This window comes from Lagenorhynchus albirostris, chromosome 9, assembly GCF_949774975.1.
Source record: "Lagenorhynchus albirostris chromosome 9, mLagAlb1.1, whole genome shotgun sequence".
In the NCBI taxonomy this organism is placed as follows: domain Eukaryota; kingdom Metazoa; phylum Chordata; class Mammalia; order Artiodactyla; family Delphinidae; genus Lagenorhynchus; species Lagenorhynchus albirostris.
The window spans coordinates 93,514,979-93,541,611 of NC_083103.1; the positions used below are offsets into that span (position 1 = coordinate 93,514,979).

At 50.8% G+C, this 26,633-nt stretch overlaps 2 protein-coding genes across 8 annotated transcripts in view; one reads left to right on the forward strand and one right to left on the reverse strand.

Moving 5' to 3' along the window:
• RNF214 (ring finger protein 214) overlaps positions 1-8,086 on the forward strand; it is a 57,830-nt gene extending 49,744 nt beyond the window's left edge. For all 5 annotated transcript variants that reach the window (XM_060160450.1, XM_060160449.1, XM_060160451.1 and 2 more), the window contains one exon: positions 1-8,086. In XM_060160450.1, the coding sequence (XP_060016433.1) occupies positions 1-66 (66 nt within the window). In that variant the 3' untranslated portion in view covers positions 67-8,086.
• On the reverse strand, positions 2,481-25,721 carry BACE1 (beta-secretase 1). 3 transcript variants are annotated; one of them, XM_060160455.1, is made up of 9 exons: positions 25,038-25,721; positions 10,826-10,914; positions 9,105-9,321; positions 8,489-8,626; positions 7,650-7,784; positions 6,561-6,662; positions 6,051-6,200; positions 5,617-5,788; positions 2,481-4,749 (listed from the first exon to the last, which is right to left on the reverse strand). In XM_060160455.1, the coding sequence occupies exons 1-9, from the start codon at positions 25,287-25,289 to the stop codon at positions 4,508-4,510; spliced, it is 1,497 nt and encodes a 498-aa protein (XP_060016438.1). In that variant the 5' UTR covers positions 25,290-25,721; the 3' UTR covers positions 2,481-4,507. The 3 variants fall into 3 exon arrangements, with proteins under 3 accessions (XP_060016438.1, XP_060016440.1, XP_060016439.1); XM_060160457.1 differs by lacking the exon at positions 9,105-9,321 and having other exon boundaries at positions 25,038-25,089; XM_060160456.1 differs by lacking the exons at positions 9,105-9,321; positions 10,826-10,914.
• Between the last annotated feature and the right edge of the window lie 912 nt (positions 25,722-26,633).

Here is a 26,633-nt window from a genome sequence, read left to right on the forward strand (position 1 = left end):
TGTATCAAATTCTGGGCCCAGACCAACACAAATGACACTTGTCCCTTTTGTCCAACTCTTAAATGACGGACCTGACTGGGGAGGAAGAAGAGGAGAAACTGATGTGAACAGGAAGTGCGGGTTCAAGATTTCTAAAACTCTATATTTATACAGTGACATATACTCATGCCATGTACATTTTTATTATATAGGTAATGTGTGTATAGAAAGTCTGTATCCAGATGTTCGTAAATGAAAGTATGTATATTATGCAGAAATGGTCTGTCCCCCTCACCTTTCAATTCCTCTGGGGGAAGCAGATTGTAGGTAAGATGGTATTTAATTTGGCCTTGAAATTATGATATTCCTGCCTAGGGCTGTTTTCAGATGCAATATAAAAACCATCTAGGAAGCTGCTCTTGCTCTAAGGCCACCCTGCTCTGATTTGGCTCAGCCTCTAGTCCATTTTCTTAAGGCTCATGTACGCCGATTTGAACCCTGGTGCTCACCTGCTGTCCAGCCAGATGCCTTGCTTATTGAAAGCCTCCGGAAGCCTCAGTGCTATCCTAGCCCCCCTACTCCAAATGGAGAAAATGAGACTGCTTGAGGAAAAAATATATAACCCTGATAGTTTGATTTTTCGTTGAACATTTTACTGTGTTAACACTCATTATTTGTACATAGACATTAGGTTTACAGAATAGTCTGTTTACATCAGCAAAATTCACAGTCCAAAAATAACAACATAACCAGGTCCCGTTTCCCCCATGCCTCCACAAACTTCTGTCCACCCTACTTCCTGGATAGTCATCTCTTTAGAAACTAGCATAGCCCACAGGTCTTTCCTGGGCCAAGCCATCCCTTTCCACCACTGACTTGGCTTCTGATCAAGCTTTCACAGACCAACCTTGTGAAGTCCTCACCGCTTCCCCTTCACTTCTGGTCTTCTAGTCTAGCTATCTCCCCTCCCCTTGAAGGTTAAGGCAGTTGGTTCACAACCAAGTTGTTTGGTGACCTTGGGTGAGTTCCAGGCAGGCACTGGGGTGAGGAGATGTCTGTGCAAAATTCCTTTCAGGATGATCTTGGGATATGGGTTTGAATTTTTGAAGCAAGAAAGCTATGGGGGACATGCTTCCTGTCCTGGGACAAATGGAGACCAAAGTGCTATGAAGAAGGGAGGTTAGATTTCAGGTTTATAAGTCATTTGTTCTGTGGGTAGCTGTCTGGAGCGAGGTCATTTTTCCACCTCTGCTTATTGAGCACTTCCAGTTTCTAGGTTTATACCGAGGAAAGCTGCGTTTCTATTACAGCTTTGAATCCTTTCCTGTCGCTTTATCTTTACTCCTAATGGAAATGGCTTCAGCTCCCTTCTCTTTTGGAATTAAACAAGTAAAAATTAAGCAGTAATAAAAAAAATTAGCTCCAGGAAAGGATATTATTATATTAGCAACAGGTGAATTTTTCCCATTCTGGGACCGGGAAATGCTTACTCGCACTAGTGGTACATATGAGGGTAGCAAAGATTTTTCCTTTCAGAGCCAAATAATTCTCTCCTCTCTCTTTATGTTACTCTTCCTTGTCTTTCATCCTTGCCTGTCAGCTCATGAACATACTCTTTCTCTTCTCTGGTCTTACTTGTCCCGGTTTATTGACTGGCAACAGTGTAAGGAAATGGATTTCCTGGGATCTCCTTGGCATCTTTTAGGGTGATGGAAATGGCCTGAGTACTCCCCACTGTAGAGGTCAGATGACCCACTTTCTTTGGTTAATGAAATATTAATGACTCTAGTTTGGTAGCCATCATGAACAGGGAATGTGGCAAAATGGAAGACCAGTTCCTTTGTTCTTTTCATTTGGTGGGGGGGGGGGGATTCATTTTTTATCTTGTAATCTTAAGATTTTATCTCCCCTTAACTTTGCAGCAGCCTTTGGGCCACTTGCAGTATTTTTCAGTATCCAATGAAAATATAGAAATTAGAAGTGGGTCTAAAAAAATCCTGTTTCTTTTCTACAAATCTTTGACACCAAAGGAGTAAAGAGAAAACAGGAGGGGATGGGGAGCTTAACTGCTTCCTAGTGAAAGCCCCTGGAAACCAGCTGCAGCAGGAAGACAGTGTGGTGGAGGGTGTGCGTGGGGGCCGGGACTCATCGTCGCTCTTTGCTCCTTCTTGTTCAGGATCAATCCGAAAGCAACAGTTAAGTTTTGGCCACCCTTGTTCTCCCTTTTCCCTCTGTCCACTGGCCTGCACTGGTACAAGCTGTGCAGACCCCTGGGGAAGGCCCCTGATGCAGGGAGTGGAGATGGGACAGTCATTTTTCTGGCATAGAATTTAAAAATAGAAATATAGAATACATATTTTTACAAGGAAGAAGCTGTTGTCTAGATTTTTTTTTTTACACTTCAGAGTTCACGGTTTCAGGGTAGAAAGGAAGAAACTGTTAAAAGAAAAATAAGTACAAGTTTTCTCTTTCAAAGAAAAAAATAGGACAATGAGACTTACTAAGGAAGGGGTTGAGTTTTATACCCTGGAAAGAGCGGGGGAAAAACCAGTTTTCCCCAACGCGGGTTGAAATTATAAAGTGGAATGTGGCATTTTCATTTCACGGTAGCGGTTCTGGAAGTTTATTTACACAGTAAGTTCCAAGCTGGAAGTGGACAGTCTCCAGTCTTCCTGTCAGTCTCTGTGGTTATGGGGTGTTCCCCGTCAGCCAAAGCAGCACCAGGTGCAGTGGGAATGAAGAGGACTCAGATAAAAAACTGCGACTCAGTATTCTTGTTTTATTGGTTTATGGCTTGTGGGCAGCTGGCCGAGGCCAGGATCTCCAGAGGCCCTCTTTGTATTTCCCTCTCCCTCATCAGGTAATTCTACGCTGTGCAGGTCCCATACTTGGAAGCAGTGTGTTGACCAGAGAGGAATAGGATCCAGTGGAATAGTAAGAAAATTCAGCTCTTCCCATTAACACTGGTATCATAGTCGACTGGCTTAGAACTGATAGGGAGGAAATGAACTTGGTCCCCACTGTCTAGCCCAAGAACCAGCCTGGGTACCCAAGTACTATTAGGAGCGGGGAATAAAGAGCAGGATAGGGGCAAAGGATGGCCTCCATCAAGGGGCTCTTGTGGTGAAGGGAATTAGGAAGCCCGGAGGCTGTCATCCTTTTTCCACGCAGCCTTGATACTGAATGTGATGCTGGTGGAGCCAGAAAGCCCTGTGTTCCTGACATTCTTGGTATAATACTAGTGCCACTGTGGGATGCCTTAGCCGAATAAATGAGGGAGACCTTAGAGACAGGGAGAAGGCAACGAAACTGCTCTGTATTATGTCAAGATCTTACTACCACTTACAGCTGAACAGGAAGAACTCCAGGCAGGGGGTATAGGGCATCAACTCTATCCCTGTTGAATGAATCTTCAAGAGTCTGCTTTCAAGGATTAGATAGGAGAGGTTTCCTATCTATTCTTAGCACCTCAGCTACAAAGCTCTGGAGAAGTAGGACTGGGGGAGGGGGTGAACAGGTAGCCAGGAAGACAAAGTGCAGCCCTGTTATATTTGCTCTATTCCAGCTGCTTTCCCATAGGGCACCTGGGGCTTCCAGGGTTGGGGATGTTTCAGTGCTACTAGTCACGTGTACAGTAGAAGGTTCAGGTAGGGACAAGGAATTAATAAGGTAGAAATTCATTTGTTAGACAGAACGTTTTAGTGGGCACTTTTCCTTTAAGAGAGTTAAAAAGAGCTTTTTGGCTAGAGAAGCCCTCCTTCCCATCGCACTTTTGGTCAGGCTGCAACCACAGAAAAGAAGACATTGGGAAGCAACACCCATCTTAGAAGGTGGGATTCTTATCTTGGAGATGCCGTCTAAAACTGGGACTGGCGAGCGGTCATGTTCTGGCCTTGCCTCGCTTTGATCCCAGCTTCCCTGTCTTTGCACTCCCTCTCCTTCTCCTCGTCCAGCCACCCCCATTTGTACAAATTATTTGTACAAATTATTTTTAAATTATTTTTTAATTCAAGAGGCAGTCTTTGCACCAATGTTATAGGCTTGTCTATACAGTCCCTATCTCTAAAGCAAACAGCAAACGGTGCGTCCGTTCCCGCTGACTGTGGCCAGCAGGGAAACAAGATTGGCCCTTTCTCTGCTAGGGTACTGCAGAGACACACACTGGGGTCACCTTACTTCTGGAACTAAGAAAAGAAGAATACTTTGGGTTGGAGAATCTAAAGGGATGGTGGACAAAGGCTCAGGGCTGAAGTTTCAAGCAGCAGAATTTCCCAACTCAAGTTTGAGGTGACCAAGGGTATTCCCGCCATCAGAGCACTTCTTTCTTCCCTCTCCTGGTTCCTACAGGTGCAGTCCCTGCAACCCACCTTGCCAGCTTTTCCTTTTCTGTCAAGGCAGAGGCATTTGTGGGTGGGTGAGGGTCTTGAGGTGCTCTGGCCACAGGTGCCATCTGTGTCTCCTCCTTGTGACCAGAGCGAACCACCAGATGTGGTCCAGGGGGATCTCTCTCTTCTGCCCGTGGGACTCCTCACTTCAGCAGGGAGATGTCATCAGCAAAGTCATCGTGCTGATGGCGCAGGCAGCGGAGGCAGCGCCACTGACACACCATGAGGCAGAGGGGCAGCATGAAGAGGGCGCAGATGGCAGCCATGACATAGGCTATGGTCATGAGGGTCGATTCATCTGTCTGTGGGATGTTGTAGCCACAGTCTTCCATGTCCAGGGTGACAAAAGGACCTTCTACCGCTGCTGTCCTGAACTCATCGTGCACTGGAGAAAGGGCAGATGTGAGTCACAGAGCAGTTTGGATCACACACCCAAAAGAACTTCCCGGGACAGGCCTTGAAACCGGCCCTGAGGAGGCCGTAGAGTCTCCCTCCTGGGAGATGTTTAGGAGCAGGACAGAAAGCCGTTGCTACGTGGAGGCATGGCTCTCCTCCAGGTCACTGGGGACAACAACCCTTTCCTGTCTACCTGTCCAATAGGACAGGGCCCTAAAAGTCAGTCATTCTAAGCTGACCAAAAAGGCAGCCCTACATATACCTAGTAAACTCACCTGCTCCTGCTGAAATTCAGTTGCAAGACCCTGCCAGTAGCATTCAACCTCGGCATACGGCAGCTGGCAGGGTCACGATAGGCCCAGCCCGCCACCCTTGGATCTAGAGCTTCCCAAGGTGCCGAGGCAGCTCTTGCTGTTCTGGGTCTCCAAAAGAGGTTGCCAGTCCAGGCGGGGGTCAGCATGCCAGGCGATACAAAAAAACCACAAGCACCGGGGCTTCCCTGGTGGCGCAGCGGTTGAGAGTCCGCCTGCCGATGCAGGGGACGTGGGTTCGTGCCCCGGTCCGGGAAGATCCCACATGCCGCGGAGCGGCTGGGCCCGTGAGCCATGGCCGCTGAGCCTGCACGTCCGGAGCCTGTGCTCCGCAACGGGAGAGGCCACAACAGTGAGAGGCCCACGAACCACAAAAAAAAAAAAAAAAAGCACAAGCACCGACACTAGCTTTTACACAATACGTGGACACTGGCTTGAGGCAACTGTTACTCCCTCCCAGACTGACAGGGGCCCGGGTACCCTCACCACTGGACAGGGAGAACGGGGATAGACTGACCCCACACCCTCGTTCCTGGCGCTCTCACCATGGCAAGCACTGACAGCAAAGCCAATTCGTTTCCGGGCCCGATCAAAGACAACGTAGAAGCCCTCCATGATAACGGCTCCCATGACAGTGCCCGTGGATGACTGTGAGATGGCGAACTTGTAACAGTCGTCTTGGGATGTGGCCACATCTTCCACTGGCCGCAGGTATTGCTAAGGATAAGCAAGCAAAGAGTGAGAGTATGTCTTCCTCCACCCTTCACCCCATCTCTGCCTTCTTGGTATCGATGCCCTTAGGCTGCCCTGCCCGTTGCCAGCCCTGAGCTCCGAGAGGGTGGTTTTTCCCAGAGCCCTTTACCGCTGGATCCTCATCTATTTTGTCTTCCAAGTTCTAGGAAGCCATGCCTGCTCACTCTTTCTCAATATATCCTTTGTTCTCGTCCTGGGATCCCACTGATTCAGGCCAGGGACATACCTGTGGAAGGATGGTGATTCGGAAGGACTGATTGGTGACCTCACCCATTAGGTAGAGTGAGATGACCGGGAAAATGTTCCACGGGGTGGTGCCTGCTTGCCAGCACACCAGCTGCTCCCCGAGCCAGAAACCGTCTGGGAACTTCTCCGTCTGTGTTGATGGGAAAAGGATAAAGATGAGGAAACGGCCTCTTTCACCATCTCGCCTCTCCCATTTTCAGATAACACTTACTGGGCCCTTTACTTGCTTTTCCGTGAAATATCCAAACTGGGGAAAGGTCAGCCGAAACCCAAGGCTTAGAGGAAGAGAGCAAGAGAGTAAGGCCAAAACTTTGGGCTGGGGGACTGTGTGCTGAGCAAGCTGAGGCCCATAGCAGAGAACCGTTGTTTAAGAGACCTAAGTAGAGGGATCTAAGGGTAGACATCTTGGCTCTTGTGGAGGAACGTGCCTCTCACAGACTTCCTGTGACACTCTGTCATCTCTTGTACCCCTGTCCTGAGTCCCACTGACCGAGGAGGCTGCCTTGATGGATTTGACAGCAGCTTCAAACACTTTCTTGGGCAGACGAAGGTTGGTGGTGCCACTGTCAACGATGCTCTTGTCATAGTTGTACTAAGAGGGAGACGAGAGGGTTAGAACATCAAAAGCCTTCTTGATGCCAGGCTTTGGCCAGAATTGGAGGGGTGAGGCTGACTGCTTGGGGTCCTTCCTGGGTTGGCATCCTGGCTTTGCCACTTCTTAGGTGGATCTCCTTGGGCAAGTTACTTAACATCTGTGCCTCAGTTTCCTCATCTGTAAAATGAGGATAATAATAGTACCTACCTCAAAGAGTTATTAAATAAATAAAGAGCATTAAATTAATTAATATATTTGAAGTGTTTAGGATTGTGCCCTGCACATAGGAAGCAGTCAGTACATGTTAACTCTTATTATCTTGGGTGGGTAGACATTCTCTAAATCTTGAAAATAAAAATACCTTGTATAATGCTTTTAACTTTTCATAATACGTTTGTATCTGTTCTAAGTTAACATACATGAAGAATCTAGGTAAGGAACACCCAAATAGTTTAACTGCCATTATTGGGTCTTGCTGTGTGTCAAGCACTGGGATAAACACTTTATTCACTTTCTCTATTTTCACCACCGTCTTTGGAAAAGCTGTTTTTACTTCTGTTTTGCAGGTGAGGAAACTGAGACACAAAATAGTAACTTGCCTGAGGACACATAGCTAGAGCAGAGCTAGAAACCCAGGTCTTTCTTACTCCGAAGCCAGACTCTTCTACTACGTCATGTTACACTGCCTCGCGGACGACTTGCCCAAGGTCATAAAGCAAGGCAGTGACCGGAGTCCAGATATGCTTTTTTCCGTACCAGACCTTATGCCACGCAGCCTCTGGGAAAGTGCTAAGCCAGTCCCTAGCCCCAAACCTCAGGTCCCGCCATGTGACCATTAAGCTCCTTGCTGTTCTAGGCTCAGCCCCCAACCCTCCTGCAGGTCCTGCACCTCAACCTCATCCTCCCAGCCTCATAACTCGGGGTCTGGCCTCACGCGATGTTGCCTCCCCCTTGCCTCTCCCTGCCTCCCCCAGGTTTTATTACCTCCTTGCAGTCCATTTTCAGATCCTGTCCATTGATCTCCACCCGCACAATGATCACCTCGTAATACCATTCCCGCCGGATGGGTGTGTACCAGAGGCTGCCCATGTACAGCGAGTGGTCGATACCCCCGATGATCTAGGGAGCAGAAGAGCCAGTACCCGTGTGCCAACACAGAAGGACAACAAGTCACCCAGAGGGCAAGCATAGGATCAGTCATTTCTGGGGTGGCAAGGCGCTCTGCACATCACCTTTCTCATCTTCCTGCTTCTAATCAAACCACGCCGTAAAGCGACTGATACTTTATTAAATGTGCTAAAGGATGTGTTCAGGGGAAAAGGCTTTCCAGGATTTTTAATTGTTTCAGAATCACACAGCCCTTGATATAAAGTTATTTAAACCTAAACTGGCATAATAAATGTTGAGTGAATGATAATTTGCTTCTGTTGTAAGTTTTATTTTCTCTGCTTGTTGGAGATAGAGTTCACCAGTTGTCCTAAATGAATTAATAAATAGACTTTTAAACTCCTTACATCTCCGCCTTCTCATCATCAGACTGAACAGTCTTGACTTGAGAGGCCTTATTTTCATTTCCTTTGAAATTTTCCTAATGATCTGTCATCCTTGCCAAGTTTACCGTAGGAGCCTCAAGTCCTTTCTGGAATAATGCAAGGAAGAAAAGGGTAGAAAAAGAAAAATGGAGGTGGGGAACATGAAGAGGTTTCTCTCGATTCTCAGCAGTGGAGCCCGAGGCTGTGGTGTGGCCTCAGAGGGCAGGGAGGCAGCAGGTGCTCCCGTCTCTGCCCAGTGCCCGGGCCTCCCCTCTCCTAGGGCCTACTCACCATGCTCCCTCCAACTGAGGCCAGCATCTCCGACTGGTTGAGGGGGAAGCCAGCACCACAGAGCTGCAGGGAGAAGAGATTGGGCACGTGGGTCTGCTTTACCAACGAGTCAAAGAATGGCTCCAGGGAGTCGTCAGGCTGTGACAGAGAGAGACAAGGAGTGAATCCTCGCACAGAGGGCCCTAATGGAAAGAGGAATGGGAGGGCAAAAGCAAAACTTGGGGGATGTTCCTTGGGAAAGACCATCCTGAGGTACTGAGATTTGGTGGAGAGAGGGACAGCAAGACACACTGGCAATGCAAACAGGAAAGATCTGTAGGATCGTTGATCCCCATCTGCTTAACCTGTTTCAGAGTTACGGGGGCCTCTCATTCTTAAAGATCTTAGCGTCAATAGAAAAGATAGCCTGTTCCTCTACCTGTCACCATAGTTCTGCCCTCTGTAGGGATGAAATTCAGACTGCCACCCTATCCACCTGTCAAGTAATTCTTTAAACTGATTTGTTTCCCTCCCTTATTCAGTTCCCTCCCCTTCTCTCCCGTAACTCCGTCCCTGTGTAGCATGCAGTGTGCAACGTTCAGGCAGAGTGTCTAGGGCTAGCCCTTGTTCCTCTCACCCTGGCGATCTCAGCATAGGCCAGCCCCAGGATGCCCTCCCAGTTGGAGCCATTGATGAAGAACTTGTCTGATTCAGTGATGGCAGCGATGTTGGCACGAACGGTGACGTTGGGGCCGTGGGGGATGCTCACCAGGTCGGTGCCCAGCTCCCCTTCCCACTTGCCCTGGGTGTAGGGCACATACACGCCCTTCCGGAGGTCCCGGTATGTACTGGACCTGTGCAAAGCAGGCAGAGATCTGTTGGGTGCATAACCACAGCTGGTACATGGAGCCAGCATCTAACCTACTCCCAGACGCCGAATCTCATCTCGGTCATCTGCATAAGACAGGATGCTGTCAGGCTGCTCAAGAGAACATCCGTAGATCCTTCACCGGGAACAGAACAAGTGACCTTGAGACAGACGTGGGGAGCTGTCTCTGGCGCTCGCTCTCCTGTGTCCATAGCTCGTATACCTAGATCTGGAGCTCGGGCCCTGGAAGAACAAGTCTAGGCTTTGTGTATTGTGACCGCTGCTGCTGAAGGGACAGCTAGCGGGCATCTCCCACTCCCCGCCCCCTGACCTTATCACGCTCTTAAAGAAAAGGAGCCATTGACTCTTGCTGCCTCGGGACCCAGTGGTACCATCTGAGTGGTAGAGAAAGTACCAAGCGGGTGAGCATGGAACTTCTTCAGCAAATTCTTCCAAGGAAGGAGTTTGCACGGGCACCTCAGCAGGGCGAGCAGGCAAGACGCACCACTCGGATGGAACATGCTTATCACCATGTGTCACCCCCACCTGTGTGGAATCACGCCTCTGACCAGGGCTGGCGTGTATGATGGGGGCAGTGATGGGACACGGGCAAGGAGCTGGAATGAATTCCCTTTCATGGACCCTGGCCATGCCCCCTTCCCTGACTGCTTTCTTTAGATAGGGAAGTTAAAGGGCAAGGGACCTAAGAAGGCGCCTTTGGCATTTGCCTAGAAGTCCAAGAATGGGGTGTCAGTCTCGACTCACATGTTTTCACACACACATACGCCTCAGACATTAGATGGCCTCTCGCCACTTCCTGCTTTTCTGTTAAAGGGGCTCCCAGATCATCCCTCACTGCCTCTGTTACCTTAAAAACCCACTTCCACCCTCCCTCCCACCTGTTAGCTAAGTCCAGCTGCTGGAACTCCCGGGAGGCAGGGAAGCATTTAGCTTTCAGTCCCTGATATCAGGCCAGGCAGTGGAGCCGTGGAAGGCTCTTCCTTCCCTTCCTTGAACCGTGCAAAGCCACCAAGAGTAGCCCCCAGGCGAGGACACAGCGAAGGGAGCTGTCACTGCAGCCTGCTCAGCCTAGACTTAGGTGGTGGCGTCAGAAAACCAGAGCCACTGAGGGGTGTGGGTTGGAGTCCCTGGGCCTCCCAGTTCAGGCAGAGAGAAGGAGACCTCGAGACTGCACTGGGAGCTTTGGGGCTGCTCTCCTTCCTGCTCTCCCTCCCCCAGGAAGCTGCCCTATCTCGGAACTGAAGCACTTCCTGGCTGCCCCTCAACTTACCCTTCCCATAGTTTACCTCCTCAACCCTCCAGCCCCTCCACTCTTCTCTTCTGGTCACTGTTGCCTTCTTTTCCTTCCCTCCTGCCCAGCAGGAAGAAAGGCTCTGTGGAGCTGGTCCTTCTCCCTGCAGCCCTCCCCCGACCCTCCTTTGCCCTGGATCCTTGGGAAGAGCCTTCCCCCTTCCTCTCCCCGCACTCACAGCTGCCTCTGGTAGTAGCGGTGCAGGAAAGGGTGGGGGGCGGCCCCAACTGCGAAGTTACTGCTGCCTGTGTCCACCAGGATGTTGAGCTGTCAGAGAAAAGGGAGAGAAAGATGCTAGGACAGGAGGCCTGGACTCACTCCCTTCACTGTCCTGTACCCTCCCTATCCCCCGGCTATGTGGTCTTCCTTTGGAGTGTCCAGGGTGAAGCTTCCAGATGCAGGACTGGACAGGCTGGCCCTGCTAGTACCATAAGCACAGTCAGAACATGGGGTCCTGTGACGCCCTCAGCATGGCCTCAGAAACCTTGTGTCTGCTTTTGTCTTCTCTGCAGAATTGGAACATATTCTGTGTCATCAGAGCCATATAACTGGTGTGTGTGTGTGTGTGTGTGTGTGTGTGTTTCCATTCCTATTTCTGTCTACCTGCAGATGCCCTTCCTCACTCTGTACTGGCCCAGTCTGTCTGCAGAGCTTGCTCCTTCCCCTCCTCTCTGGTTCTCCTGGGAAGCACATCACCGGCAGGCAGCCTGGCTCATCCCCCTCCAGCTCAGAGACGAGCTATTCTAGGAGCTGGCACTGACCAGGGGCACTGTGGGGACCACAATGGCATGTTGAGGCCCACGTGTTTCTGACCCTGGCTGCCAGAATGTGGCTCCCCATGAAGGGCCCCCTTCTGTCTCAGAGGTGACACAGACCTATGAGTCCCACTGTCAGAAATAGTGGGACTATAGCCAGGAGCCCTGTATGAGGTCCTGGTGAAAAGCCATCTCCTCGGGGCCCTGGTTTTGGCTCATTGAAGATGGACAGGTGTTGTCTTGCTGTTCCTTCTGTGCGGCTCCTTCTACGTCTCTTCTACTTTGTCCTCCTTCCTCCTGAGATGGCCTGACCCCTCCTCAGCCAGTCAGCCGTTTTTTTGATGCCTCCTATATCCTCACAGGCAAAAAGGAAAGGCCCCTGTCCTCAAAAACACAGCAATCTATAAAGTGAATCCTCTTTCTTTTTTTAATGAATTTATTTTTTAAATTTATTTTTGGCTATGTTGGGTCTTTGTTGCTGTGTGTGGGCTTTCTCTAGCTGCGGCGAGTGGGGGCTACTCTTCATTGCGGTGTGCAGGCTTCTTACTGCGGTGGTTTTTGTTATTGCGGAGCACGGGCTCTAGGTGCAGGAGCTTCAGTAGCTGTGGCTCACGGGCTCTAGAGCGCAGGCTCAGCAGTTGTGGCGCACGGGCTTAGTTGCTCCGCGGCATGTGAGATCTTCCCGGACCAGGGCTGGAACCCGTGTCCCCTGCATTGGCAGGCGGATTCTTAACCACTGCGCCACCAGGGAAGTCCAAGTGAATCCTCTCCTGCCCACTTGTGTGTCCTTCACCTCAGCTTCTCCTCTGACCTCAGGGCCCTCCATTTCTGCATCACCTCTCCTCAGTGCAGTGAAGTCAGCTGACCTTGGCCTTGCTGCAGGCTCCGACCTTGTCACATAGGGCAGGTCACTGTGTTTCGTCCCCTCTGCCGGATCCTCCGGCTCCTTCCTGCTCTCAGTGGTCCCTGGTAGGTCTGCTGACTGCACCTCCCCCAGCGGCCGCTCAGGCTTCCTGGCCTCCCCATGGCCGCTGTCCCCTAGCTCTCTGACCCTGCCTCCTCCCTCCTTCCCAGCCCCCACTCCTGGCCTGCCTCCCATTTCCCTCCCCGCCCCTCTGCCCCTACCTCTCCCTGGTGTCCCTCTCCCCGGTCTCTAAGCAGCCACTGGCCCCAGATGCTGTGCTTTCAGAGAATCAATAGTGCTAGAGGCACAGCAGTTCAGATTTCAATCAGCCAGGTTAATGATTAAAAAGGCTTCTTCACCCACCCACTCCCCAGAACCCGCTCTCCCACCTGCCAGGACTCTGGTCTCCGCGCCACGGCTGGCCTCAGGCTTACAGGCGCCCCTGCTATCACTGGACCCCAAAGAAAGAGGGTCTCCTCCACAGCGCTGGCGCCGGTGGTGGTAGGGGGGACCGCCTGGAGTGTGTGTACCTGGCCGGCTCTAGGAGAATCCAACCACCTTTGACACTGGAATGGAGCTCTATCTGGGGGCTCGGCTCGGCTGGTCCAGGCCCCCTCCTCCCCACTCCTCTCTGTCCTGTACGGGAGGAGCCCTCTCTGCAGGCCACTCGCCCCCCCAGCCCGGGGGCCCATCATCCCTGGTGCCCTTCCAGTTCCAGCCTTTCTCCTCACCTGAGGAAGTTCTCCCCACTCCGCCCCCAAGGGGGTCAAGCCCGGGGAGGAATGACCCCTCCCCTCCCATTGCTCTCTCTTTAAACCCCCAGCCCCAATACCAGGACTTCAAGCCACCACTGCTCTCTCTGCTGCCCCCTCTCCACCCTCCACGCACACAGAAAAGGGAAACCAAAATAAACAGTTGCCTCTTCCTCCTGAGCAAATGTCCTTCTGTCTGTTTGCCCTTTGCACTGTGATCCTGCTTCCGAGAGAAGTGATTTTGGTCCTGTCCTTCCAACATTTCTATCATGAGCCCCCCGGGCAGCCTGAAGGAGGAGGGTTTGCGTGCGCCCAACCTTAGCAGACGCCCTCCCCTCTAATTTCACCCGGCAGGGGGCCGTCAGATGACCCCTACCCCCATCTCCCACAAGATCATTCCCACATGCCCCGTCCATCCTGCCTTTCCACAATCCCTCCTCCTGCCTAAGGAGGATCCACCCCTCATGCCACACCCCCCCACCCCCAAATCTGGATTCTTCCTGTTGGCATTTACAAATGCTTGTCTCTTCATTTAAAAAAAAAAAAATCTTTAATCTCACATCCGCCTCCAGCTACCCTCCCTCTCCTCTCCCTTCACAACCAAAGTTCTCGGCCAAGCTGTCTTCATTTCTTCACCTCCTACTCATTCCTCAACCCATTCTCAAACTGAGTTTCGCCTCTATCCCTCCCTCCACTATAAAACAGCCCTTACTACAGTTACCAATGATTTTGTGTCACCAAATACAAAAGACGGTTTTCAAATCAATCCTCATCTTGCTTGACCTCTCTGGAGCATTCAACGCTGCCGACCCCTCCCTCCTTGAAACACTCTTCCCTGTCACCCTATCCCGTGCTTTCCTCCTACCTCTCTGATAGGATCTTCTGTCTACTTTGCAGGCTCACTTCTCAAGGCCTGGGCATTGGTCCTCTTCCCCTCCTGCTCTACTCTGTCCTTAGGCCATCTCATCCATGGCAGCGGCTACAATTACCACCTATGTCCTTATACCTCCTGAGCTTTCAGCTCTAGCCCCTTCCTCCCCTTCGAACTGCCTCAAAGACACCTCGAATTCAGGATGTCCATGGCTGACCTTACCTGATCCTGCCCATCTGTTTTTTCTTCACAGTTTCCTACATTAGTCACCATCCATCTGTTCCATAAGTCAGCAGCTTCAGAGACATCCAAACACCTTCCTCTTCTTCACATCTCCATCCAAGGCATCAACGAGTCCTGTCCAATTAACCTTCTTAAAAGTCTCCGAATGTATTCATTTCTTGCCACCTCCTTTGCCACTCCTGGCCAAGCTATCATCATCTCATCCTGGAATACCACAATAGCTTTTCAACTGATCTTGGTACATCCACTGTTGACCTCTCCAACCTGCTTCTGCACTGTGGCTAGAATGATCTTTTCAAAGCGCAGATGTGACCACGTTACCCTCCCGTGTCAATGGCTTTCCTTTGCTATTATAATAAAGACTTAAAGCTTTAACATTTCCTATAGGGCCCTTCATGGTCCAGCCCCGCCTACATAGCCAGCCTAGCTTGTCCCATACTCCCCCAAGCCCTCTGCCCACCAGCCACACTGGGCTCATTTCAGGTCCTCCAATCAGCCACGGTCCCTCCCGCAAAGGCTGTTGGTCATTCACTCTGCCTGGATTATCCTCCTTTCCACTTGCAGTTTTGTCTACTCATCTCCTATCATCCTTCAGTCTGAGCTCAAAAGGGACTTCCTAGAGACCTCCCTGGTGGCGCAGTGGTTAAGAATCCACCTGGTAACACAGGGGACACGGATTCGATCCCTGGTCCGAGAAGATCCCACATGACATGGAGCAACTAAGCCTGTGCACCACAACTGCTGAATCTGCGCTCTAGAGCTCATGAGCCACAACTACTGAGCCCGCGTGCCGTAACTACTGAAGCCTGCACACCTAGAGCCCATGCTCCACAGCAAGAGAAGCCACCGCAATGAGAAGCCCGCGCACCGCAACGAAGAGCAGCCCCCGCTCGCTGCAACTAGAGAAAGCCCGCGTGCAGCAAGAGAAGCTGCGTGCATCAATGAAGACCCAACGCAGCCAAAAAAAAAAAGGGACTTCCTAAGGGAGAAAGACCAGGTCATATTCTCTGATTAAAATGCTTCTGTAGGACTTGCCACTATAATGTCATACTGAATCTCATCTCCCCTTGTATCTAATTTTTAAAAAAATCCCCATTGTCTCCCTACTGGGTATCACAGTGGCTGGCAATAAGTATTTCTTGAATTAATGAATGCTTAAAGGAAAAAGGAGAAAGAGCTAATCTACCCTATTTTCGGGGTGAGGGAGGGATCTCTCAGTGGCCCCCAAACTATGGGTGTTTTTAGGTTATAGGTGTGGCTCTAGCTCAGACCTGCCTTCCTCTCACCAGGCCCCCTGGTTTGATACAGGCAGCCCGGAGTCCTGGAGCCATCTTACTTCTTCCCTATCCCTTGGGGCCAGGCCAACTCAGAAGTCCCTGTAGAGCTTGCCTTTAGATGCCCAGAGGACTGCAGCATGGAGTCAGGGCTAGGTCAGTGCCAATCACTTAACAAACAAATATGCCCCTGGGGGCCTCTGAGGGATTGCAGCTTCATGGGAAGTGCTAACAAGCCCCACAGGGAAAGGCACACTTGCCCATTCCATCCTGCAGGCAAGGCTCCCCTGGAGGAGTCTGCAGCAATAGATCTTGGGCAATGAGACAGATGTGGAGCTGCTGAGTCCAGGGTAAGCTCTTTGTTCACAAATCCCACCTGTCTTGGCCCCGGCTCTCACTAGCAGATGGGAGTTACTTAGATTCTTCTGGGTGAAAAGAGCCTTCAGGAGTCATCTGTCCATTGGCCTGGAGATATGGGAGCTTGTTCCAGTTCCGAAAGATCTCTAGTTATTAAGATCCACAACCTTTCTTGGCAGCCTGTGCTAGGGTCTTACCACTTTCACGCACCTCTGGGAAAGGGCTTTTTTTTTTTTTTTTTCTGCCGTGCGTCACCATGTGGCATGTGGGATCTTAGTTCCTCGACCAGGGATCGAACCTGTGCCCCTACATTGGAAGCTCGGAGCCTTAACTGCTGGACCGCTGGGAAGTCCCTGGGAGGGGGCTTTAATTCCTCCTGCTAAAGGAAAGTCTGTTATCTTCTGTGTGGGCCTCAGAGTTTACGGGGGAAGAGCCCTTATATTCTCATAGTGTAAGCCTTTCAGCTGAAGCTGAGATGTAGGAGCCTTTCTTCCATTTCACAGAGGAGGAAACTGAGACCAAGGGTGAATAAGAACGTAACGCCTCTTACACATAAGGCCACAAAGCTAGGACAAGAGCCCCTTGGCTCTGACCAAGCCCCAAGTCTTCTCTTTCATCTCCTTGACCTTCCTGTCTCTCTCATTCTCTCTCATTGGGAAAGGAAATACATGGTAGATTGTTACACTAATGAATCAGACGCCCTGTATCCATGCCCTGGTGTGATCCCCTCTGACATTGACGCTGGGCTTGGCCATGTGACTTGCTTTGACCAATGGGACATCAGCAAAGGAGGAAAGCAGAGGCTTGTTAAGTGCTCTGTGCACTGGGGAGACTGGCCTCTTGGAATGCGGCCCTGAGCTTGTACGTGAGGAGGCTCAGTCTTGCCTCCTTGAGGATGAAAGACTTCACAGAGAAAGAGGTCCAGCAGCCTGGCGTAGTCCGGCCCCCAGCCGACCCACCAGCTGAATGCAGCCACACGAGGAGCCCAGGTAAGATCTGTAGGATCACAGCCAGCCCACAGAATCCTGAGAGGCAATGGCTCTCGTCTTAGTTTGTTACACTGCATCAGATAACTGCTACAAAACTACCTGAATTAAATCCTGAGATCCTTGACTTTGGGGCACCTACCCACCCATCGGTCAACTCCAAATACCATCTCTTATCACTTTTCCCCTCTCTCACCATCAAGTTTCTCAGTAGCACAATGATCTGTCACCTCTGCATACGCCGTTTCCTTTTCTTGAAATGTTCTCTCCCCGTTCCATCTAACTTCTGTTCAATTTTCAAGTTGTGGTTTAAACATTCTTTCTCCCAAAGGTCCTGCCCTGATGCCCCCGCCCAGATTAGGTTCCTCCTCTCGTAGGTCCTCAAGAACAACTGCGCTTCTTTGCCTACCCTTTCATCCAACTTGAAACCACTTATCCAATGTCTGTCTGTCCTACACACTATGAGTTCCACAGGGTAGGGAGCACATTTCTGTGCTTATTATCTAATTCTTACCTAGCTCTCAGTAGGTGCTCTGTAGCAATTGTTTTTAACTGTAATTGCCTCATTTGCTGCAGGTCTCTGTGACTCTAGAGCCTTGCCATTAGTTCTCAGCCTCAGGGTCCTTGCAGGGGGGATTTTCAATCCGGTACTGCGTATGGTGATGATGGCAATGGATGCCCACTGTACCCACGAAACTGAGTAGCCACCCAGGTTCTTAGAGCAGTCCGAGTGATTTCAGGACTCGCTGCTCCCGGAGTCCTCTGAGTTAGCTTCATCTGCTTCCCTAAGTGGACACTCCCAGACCTGAGCTTGCCCGAGGCTGAGAGATGGGGGCAAGGAAGGACATGAGGAACCTCAAGTCAGCAGCTGGTCCTGGCTGAGAGCCAGCGCAGCACACAGCTCCTGCCTCGAACTGAGGCAACTGGGTCCCATCCAGGCTCCTCCCACCTTGACCAAATCAGCTGACCCAATGGAAATGGACTCCTCTCTCAGACATATCCTCTGCTTCCACTTCGCTCTCCAGGCTGAAGCTGGCAATCAATACCTGGGAGCAAGCAGGCTCCCTGGTGCCACTCACCCCATCTTGGGCTGTTTTTTAAAAGGAATCCCAAGGTGGCTGGGTCATCCCAAACCTTATCTAGGGCAGCCTTCCCCCTTTAGACAGGATGCTCCATTTCCCCCGGGCTCAAACCCAGCTCAACTAATATCTATCAGTGCTTCCTATTCAAATGAGATGATGATGCGAATGGTCAAAAAGCTTACCTGTCTGTTCTTAAAGAAAAGATCTAAGACAATGGTTTTCAAACTTATTTTTCAAGCAGCAGAACCCTTTTGCAATCTCATTCAGGATCCCAGTGTACCAAAGAGAAAAAGCAGAGATGCTCTGCTTTAGGGAGAGCTTCTATTTCTTTGTCTCCATCCCCTCCCTGTGGTGGCTCTCGAGGCGTCTCGTTAGCACCTTCAGCCTCCACGGAACCCATCTGGGAAATCCTGCTTGGAGGGTAGCACAGCCACTGCTACCTGCTTTTCATTGTCAGACAGTTCCTGTTGTCTAACCTTGTCCCATCCACAGGTTACAGGCGCTGTAATAGTCTCTGAGTCTGTCCTCAGGTGAGAATGAAGCTGATCTCTGGCCTAAGCCCACTTTCCTCCATGGCACCCCGTTGTGCTCAGCACATAGGTCTGTTTGCTTGAGCCATTGGGAGATGCCAGGGTTCATGCCTTGTGCTATTTGGTGAAAACTCCACAGGCGCTGGAGTCGAACAATTGGTGGGGTTCACCAAACCTGAGAGGCCAACCAAGGAGACATCCAGCCTGTACATAGTGGGGTTACAGTGGCCAGGAGACAGGGTAGCCACTGGGCCCATCCTGCCAGGGGAAGGTCAGGGCAGCTCTAGGACCAGGAAAATGATGTTTCCTTTCCAGAACTCCCCACTGCCCAGGCCCCCCAAGCGAGATGGCTCCCAGCAGACAGAGAAGTTAGTTGGCAGGTAGGAGGGCTTCCCTGAGAGATGTTTCTCTTCCTGGATTTTCAACCAAAATTTCTGCTTAGCTCTTTACTGGAGATACCCAAGAAGGGCCCTTGACCATCTACCTTAGTGAGGGGGCACGGTCTTTCTCAATGCCTCTCCCACTCCCAGCTGAATTCTTTCTTTCCAGACCTGGGGAGGAAGAGCAAGAGATAGGTGTGAAAGGACAGCCTAAGAGTCCCAGCAGAGGCCTACGTGCAACTGAAGCCCAACCACAGTCTCTAGGTTGCCTCCCAGTGCCTGAGGCCAAAACTGTCTTGACGGGGGCTGGGCTTCAGGGTCATCTAACTTGGAGGGTGATTCTTTGAGTTCAAAGGTTTTCGACCTTTTAAGTACCAGAACTCAATCAATCAATCAATCAAACAAACCTGGAATTCCACTGTATAAATACAACAAAAGCTGACCTATTCTGGGAGATTTGGGGGCAGGTGGGACAGGGGAGGGCTTGGTGAGGGGAAAGGTGGAAGGTACAGTCTTGCCTCTTACCTTTCTCTTAACCTCTCTCTCACCCTTGAGGTCCCTTTACAGAACCCCACAGATCTCAGTTTGAAAACCATTCTAGGGAGGGGGTCAGGAAAACCACTTGGCATCTTCATGGGTTTTGAGATCCTGAATCCTCACAGTTTTCTACTTCTCTGATCATTTTCTTTTGCTCCCTTGATCCCTCGTCTACATCCGATATTCTTTCCCTAATCGTTTTCCTCTTCTCTCTCCATTCTCTCAAACAAGTTCATTTGCTAACTTGGCTTCCACAAGCACCTCTCTACAGGTGACCCCTGAGTCTACCTGTCCAGTCCCAACTTGTCTCTTGGCTTCCAGTTCCCCATTCTCAGCTGGTTGCTGGATACATCCACAAGAATTGTCCACTGGCATCTCGAACTCAACCAACATGTCCCAGACTATGGAATGCTGGAAAGAACCAAGTATTTGGACTTGGAATCCAAAGACCAGGATTTGAACCCTAGCTCTCTTCTTCCCTAGCTGTGTAATTTTGGGCAAACCACTTAATCCCTCTGAGACTCAGTTTCCTCCTGCCCAAAACAGACATGCTAATACCTTGCCCTTTTTAATTAAAGCAGAGTAATAAACATGGAAGTTTGGTAAACTATATTGTGCTTTAAAAGCTTGCTCCTTTTGCTGTGTGTCCTGTTGCAAACACAGTCAGAGAAGTTCAAAGGCGGGAGACTTCTTCTCTTCCCTCTCACCCATCAGGGACAGGGAACACCTGGTTGACCTGACAGGTGAATGCTGGCTCTCTGAAGACTTCTCCTCTTTTATATCTTCTTTCAGGCCCGTGTGTCCTAATTGAAATCCTTGTCTCGGACTCTAGAACATCCAAGTTATCCTGCACCCTGGAGTAGTTTTCCTAAAACCAAAATTCACGAGACCATTTCTCTGCTGCCCCCAGAATGAAACCCAACGCCCACTCAGCCTCACAGCATCCCTATCACAGCTTCCAGCTTCTTAGCATAGTTCACGTCTCTCTTTACGAAGTTTTTTCTCCCCACTCTCCAAATAGCAAAGCTTTCTCATCTTTCTAGGCCATATTCAAATGCTACCTTTTCTCGCAAGCCTTTCCTAACACTCTGTCAGAAGTAGCTGCTTCTTTCTTTATACTTCCAAGACTCACTGTTTTTCTATTTGTACCAAATGTACTTGGTCTTGTGTGATATTTAGGCGTTTACATGTCTGTGTCTCACACCAAATCGTGAGCACTCCAAGGGCTGAGACTATGACGTATGCTTCTCTTTTGTAAGTAGGTGCTCAATAAATATTTGTTAAACTGAAAATTGACCATCACCAGATTTCAATCCTAACAATTAAATTATTGGCCTGTGTTTGGATGGCGATGCTTGTACTGTTATAATGAGATGATATCCTTTCATTTAAGCAAAGAGAATGAAAATGCTTTCTCCAAGATCTCCACTTCTGTACTTACAGCAGCCCATCAACAGTTCTATTGAAAGGTCTTACTCTTTATTTATTCATTTGCTCAACACTTTTTAGGTGCCTGTTCTGAGCCTGGCGCTGTCATAGATACTAGCCAAAGAGAAATAAAACACTACAAAAATTCATTAATTAAAAAAGACATTGTCCTCAAGAGCTTGGTGTTTTATGAGGGAAACAAACACAGAAACAGTGACACGTGCTCCTAAGTGTAGTAAGGAAGACGTGAGTTGGTGTCAGGAGAATGGAAGCGGGATCTCTGATAAACTCTCTCTTCTTCTCAAATAGGTGGTATGGAAGAGTAGGGAGGTCAAGGGTGAGACACGGTCTTAGCTTACTGACCTGCCAATTATTTAATCTTTCAGTCCCCATTTCTTCTGCTAGAAGCTGCAAATAGTAAGACCTTTTTATATACTGCAGGAATTACTGTAAAGAACAAAATAGTCTATGTAGAATATATTTTAAACTTTTATAGGACTTCCCTGGTGGCGCAGTGGTTACAAATCCACCTGCCAATGCAGGGGACGTGGGTTCGAGCCCTGGTCTGGGAAGATCCCACATGCCGTGGAGCAACTAAGCCCATGCACCACAACTACTGAGCCTGCGCTCTAGAGCCCGCGAGCCATAACTACTGAAGCCTGGGCACCTAGAGCCCGTGCTCTGCAACAAGAGAAGCCACCACAATGAGAAGCCCGCGCACCACAAAGAAGAGTAGCCCCTGCTCACCGCAACTAGAGAAAAGCCTGCATGCAGCAGCAAAGACCCAACTCAGCCAAAAATAAGTAAATTAATTTAAAAAAGCTTTTATAAACTGTAACCATAAATACAAGGATATATTTGTACACCCATAGTCCTAAACCATCCCCTCCTGCCAACTTTCTCACAAATGGTCTTGTCATGTTCTAATTCATCCCAGATCGGAATCTTGAAATCACCTTTGACACTTCCTCCTCACCCTTCACACCAATGTCACCGAGCCTTGCATCCCAGTCTTCCCTCCTTTTTCCACCTGATCACAGCCTCACTCTGTCCTTGTCATAGCGCTCCACACTTGGACCTTTGTGACAGAGCCTCCTGCTGCCTGCATCTCTCAGTTCCATTCTTTCTAAAATTCAGATGCCTCTTCCTAAAAGATTGCTTTCTTTGTCATTCCCCTGCACAAATAAATTCAATTTCCCCCTTATTTCTGCAGAGACCAAAGTCCACACCTTATGGCTTGACATTTAAGGCTTTTGGCCACTTGGTTCTATCTTATTTACCCAAACCTGTAACATTAGCTGGCCTGGGTTTCTCACTGTCTCCTGAATGAACATGCATAAGCCCAAACACACATAACACATTCTCTTCATTCACTGTGTCCTCGCTTGGTCTCAGGGGATAGGGTGGGAAGGAGTGGACACACAAATGAAGTTGCGATCCCAGTTCGGGAGGACTTTTCTGTGCTGGGAATGGTCTCGACCCTCCTATCCATCCTTCAAGACCATGCTCGTAGCACATCTTCACGAGGCCTTGCCTGATTTTACCTCCTTCAGAGCACCTATAGGGACTTCCCTGGTGGTCCAGTGGTTAGGAGTCCGCACTTCTGCTGCAGGGGGTTCCGGTTCGATGCCTGTTTGGGGAACTAAAATGCTGCATGCCGTGCAGCCAAAAAAATAAATAAATAAAAATAAACTGAAGAAAAGAACCCCTCCCTTAAAAGAATATAGATGGAAAAAATTTTAAAAAAAAGAACACCCGTAGCACTCACTCATGGTCCTGCTATAAATCAATGCTTTTCAAACTTGAGACACAGCCCCTGAGGTTCTGACCTAGTAGGTGTGGGGAGGGGCCAGAGAATTTACATTTCTAACTGGCTCTGATGACAAGGGTCTGGGGTCCTCACTTTGAGTACAACTGCTGCAGATTACTTTGTACAAGCACTTATACTTTCACTTCCACACTAAGCTCTTGAGGTAGAAAATGTATTTTCTGTCTCTTTGTGGATCAGTCCCCCCAAACCAGCAATGAATTGCCTGGCATATAGAAAGTGCTCCCCAAGTTTCACTGTTGCTCGTTTACAGTACTGTGCCTTTCACATTCTCATTTGGTGCTTATAACAACCCCACTGGGTCGGGAGAAAGGGCATCCTTCTCGCAGACTGCGGGGGGCAGAATCAAGTCACCACAGAGCACAGACTGGCTGGCGTTGGCTCAGGTATGGAGCTGTAAGCCAACTCATAGGGTGGCTCTAACTGGGGTCTCCCTGCCACTGGCTTCCTGGACTGGTGCTGAACTTGAAGCCCACTTTTCCCTTCTCCTAGGAAGGAGCGGGAAGGAACTGACATTTATTGGGCAATTACTCTCTGCCAGTTTCTGGGCTGGGGGATGTACATATTATCTCAGGGGTCCAGGGAAGTACAGTAATGGGATCCCCCATTTACATGTCTTACGGGTAAAACATGGAGGCTCAGAACACCCAGGTTTTTATGCTTCCTTGCAGAGCACAGAAGAGGCAGGAGTGGCCAGACAAGTAGGAGAAAGTGACTTCACATTTACTGGAGGACAAGTGTGTGTCCAGGTGCATTGTTCTAGGTGCTTTCACCTGCCTAGTCTCCTTAATCCTCACAATCACCTTTCAAAGGAGATCTCATTTCACCCATTTTTAAAGACATGGCAACAGCCTCAGAGAGGTTATATAATTTTCCCAAGGACACACAGCTGGGAAAAGGGAACGCTGTGGGTTGTGGAGCTGGAATTCCTGGTCTCTCTGACCCCAAAGCCCTTGTTGGTCCCAGAGCCCCGTTCTGTGTCCATGTCACAGGGTCTCTGCACAATTTGCATGGTGCATCAGTAGCAGAAACGGGACTAGGAACCAGGTCCACACAGCCTCCTTCTCCCTGACAACAGCTGGCATCCTGTTGGCTCAGGCTGCTAGAGGCCTGGATTCAGGCTCTGTCCTTACACTGATTCAAGACTGTTTACAGCACGTAGGCAAGAGGAGGGGTAAGTGGGGAAGACCAGAGCCTTGGATCAGCTGAGAGGTGGGAGGTAGGCCTGGGTGGCATGGACCTCGGAAGGCTTGCTTCCATCAGGTAATTGGGAAGCGGAGGCTTGTTTTCCCCCTAGATCTGGTGTGAGAGCTGTTTAGAAGTCCAGGAAGTGTGGTGGTTCCCTCTGCCCATAGACACCATAGACACACTCCCACCTTCACAGACCCTCCCAAGGACAAGCCTCCCAGACACAGATCAGGGGGAGGGGGGTGGCTCAGAGATGTGCGGGCTCAGATTCAAGGTGACACTCACCAGCACACACAGAGCCATCCTGCCACCCGTGCCCGGGCTCAACCACAGAGGAGGCAAATGCTCACAGAGGGCAGCCACGGCACCCCGCGGAGGGCTGCTCATGGCACACTCCTACCCGGCCAGAGGTACAGAGGGTGAAACCTCCAACCAGCCACCTTGAGTGTACCTTGGAGGATTGTCAGGAAGGATGGGGGGAGCTGGCAGGCAGTGTTTTCTCCGTCGCTGCCATCCCCCACCCCTGAGCACCTATCGGCTCGTGGAGGGAGTCTCATGCTTAGAAGGGGGCTCTGGCTCCTCTGCTCTATGCAGTGTGTGATCTGTCCTTTCCCCAGACTCAGTTCAGTTCCCTCTGGCCAGTACTTGGGAGGCATCAGGTAGGGGAGGGACTGGAGTGCAGGATGCAAAGCTGGGGAGGAAGTAGAGGCAGGGGAAGGCAAGAGTCAGCCCGGGGCTTCTGGAGGTCACAAGGAACTCGGAAACCTTGCTTCGCTGTCCTGTGGCAGCACAGACACGGGGAGAAAAGGGCCGGTCCAACTCCTGCCAGGATTCCTTGGTCCTCAAGATGCTGGGAACCAATGGTCAGAACCCCAGATGCCAAGATTGGGTGACCAAGATCCAGAGCAGTGGGGTTGGGAGACTCAAGCTCGGTCTGGGCTGACACCTGTTCACAGCACCCCTGTGGTTTGGACTCTTCTCCAGGTCAGGCTCCCCCCGCTGACAAGTTTCTCTTGCCCCAAATCCTTCCTGAGCCATGTGTGTGTGTAAGACAGAGAGGGGAGGGCAGACAGAAGCCTGTGAGGGGAAGGGAAGTGGGAAGGGGGGCTTTGGGGCTGACTGCTGCCAGTATGATCCCAGAGGACAGGTTTGGGTGAGGGTCCCTCCAGCCCACACCGTGCAGCCCATTTTAACAGGAGCTGGCATGCTGCACCCCCAGCCTGTCTCCCCTCGGCTCGTGCAGGAGGGAGGGTAGGGCTGGCCCGGCAAGCTTACCGTCTGTGGGGGGCTGCCCACGGTCATCTCCACGTAGTAGCCCTGACCGGACTTGCCCCTCAGGTTGTCCACCATCTCCACAAAGCTTCCCCTCCGGCTGGGCTCCTCGTCGGTCTCCCGGGGCAGCCGCAGCCCCAGGGGGGCGCCCCCCAGCCCGCTTCGCAGGGGAAGCCGGATGCCAGGCTGGGAGCCGTGGGCAGGCAGCACCCCAGAGCCCATCCACAGCAGGAGCCAGGGCAGCGCTTGGGCCATGGTGGGCCCTGGCCTTGGGGCGCTCTGGGCTCACTCCAGCCTGCGACCGTCCCTGTGGCCTGACCCCAACTCTGGGTGCTGGAGGTGGCTTCTCAGGAGAGTGAGCGGTGAGACATCAGGGCTCCAGCGCCTGCAGGCCCCTCGGCCAGCCCTGGCTCCAGGCTGTGGGGAGCGGGCAGGAGAGATCCACAGAGAGACAGGAGGGGAGAAGACGGATCCGGAGCCTGGCTACATCTGGCCAGCGGTCCAACCTCAACAGAGGTCCGGGAGAGGCCGGCTCGGGCCCCCCGGGGGGCTGGGCGGGGCGGGCATGGCAGGTCGGAGGCTGCTTTCCTGGTCCTCCCGGCGGGGCGGCAGCAGGGGAAGGGTCAGGGGCTCCGGGCTCCTACAGCTGCGTTTGCAGCTCAGGCCACCATAATCCCGCTCCCAGCTCCCAGGCAGCCTGGGGAGACGGAAAGACTTGTGGCAGCGGCTGTCAAAGCCAAAGGGTTTTCGCTTTTCCCTGGGATCGCTGGGAAGTGTAGTCTTCCCGTGGCAGACAGCCCGGCTTCCGGGGTTGGTGAGGGGTCTGGGATGCCCTCTGCCGAGATGGAGTCCACTCTGCAGGACCCCGGCAGGATGGGAAGGGCCATCGGGATGGAGCGGCGGCAGACCTCTCTTGTTCCGTCAGCCTTTCATTGGGCATTTCTGGAGCACCCACTGTATGCCAGGCACGCTGCCAGGCCCTGGGGCTACAGAGAGAAATAAAATGCATATGCACTGCACAAAATGATGGGGAATTAAGGAGCAGGGATTGGGGGGACGTCTGGGGGGTCTGGGAAGACTCAGCGGGAGGAGGTGGTATTTAATTTGAACCTTAAAGAATGGGTGGAATTTCTAAGAGCAGAGATTTGCGAAGCAAGAGTAAGGGGGATAGAAGGGTATTCTACGCAGCCAAAGGAATAAGCAAGGGCAAAGGGGAAAGTGCAGGGGGCAGTCCGCCTTCACTGGAGCCTGCAATCTGCAGGGAGGTGAGAGCCAGCTGGGGCTTCTCTCAGCTGAATCCTTTTGTGCCTTTGGTGCTCTACCTGCCCTGACCTCCACCCCAGATTCTGTGAATCTTCAAGCCCAGCCAGATTTCTGTGCTGGCAGTGAGCTGAGGGTAAATGGCTGTTGTCAGCTTTAAAGTGTTATCACTCCAAGAAGTATCTTTATGTTAATAGGTAAGAGGTTAAAACGAAAAGCTTTAGAGCTAAAATAGCTTGAAGGAGAAAAGACATATGATTATATCAACATATTATTTATCAAATGTGGAAAGCTGTTGTTAAAATTCAGCAGTCCTTCTGATAAAAACCAATGGGGAGG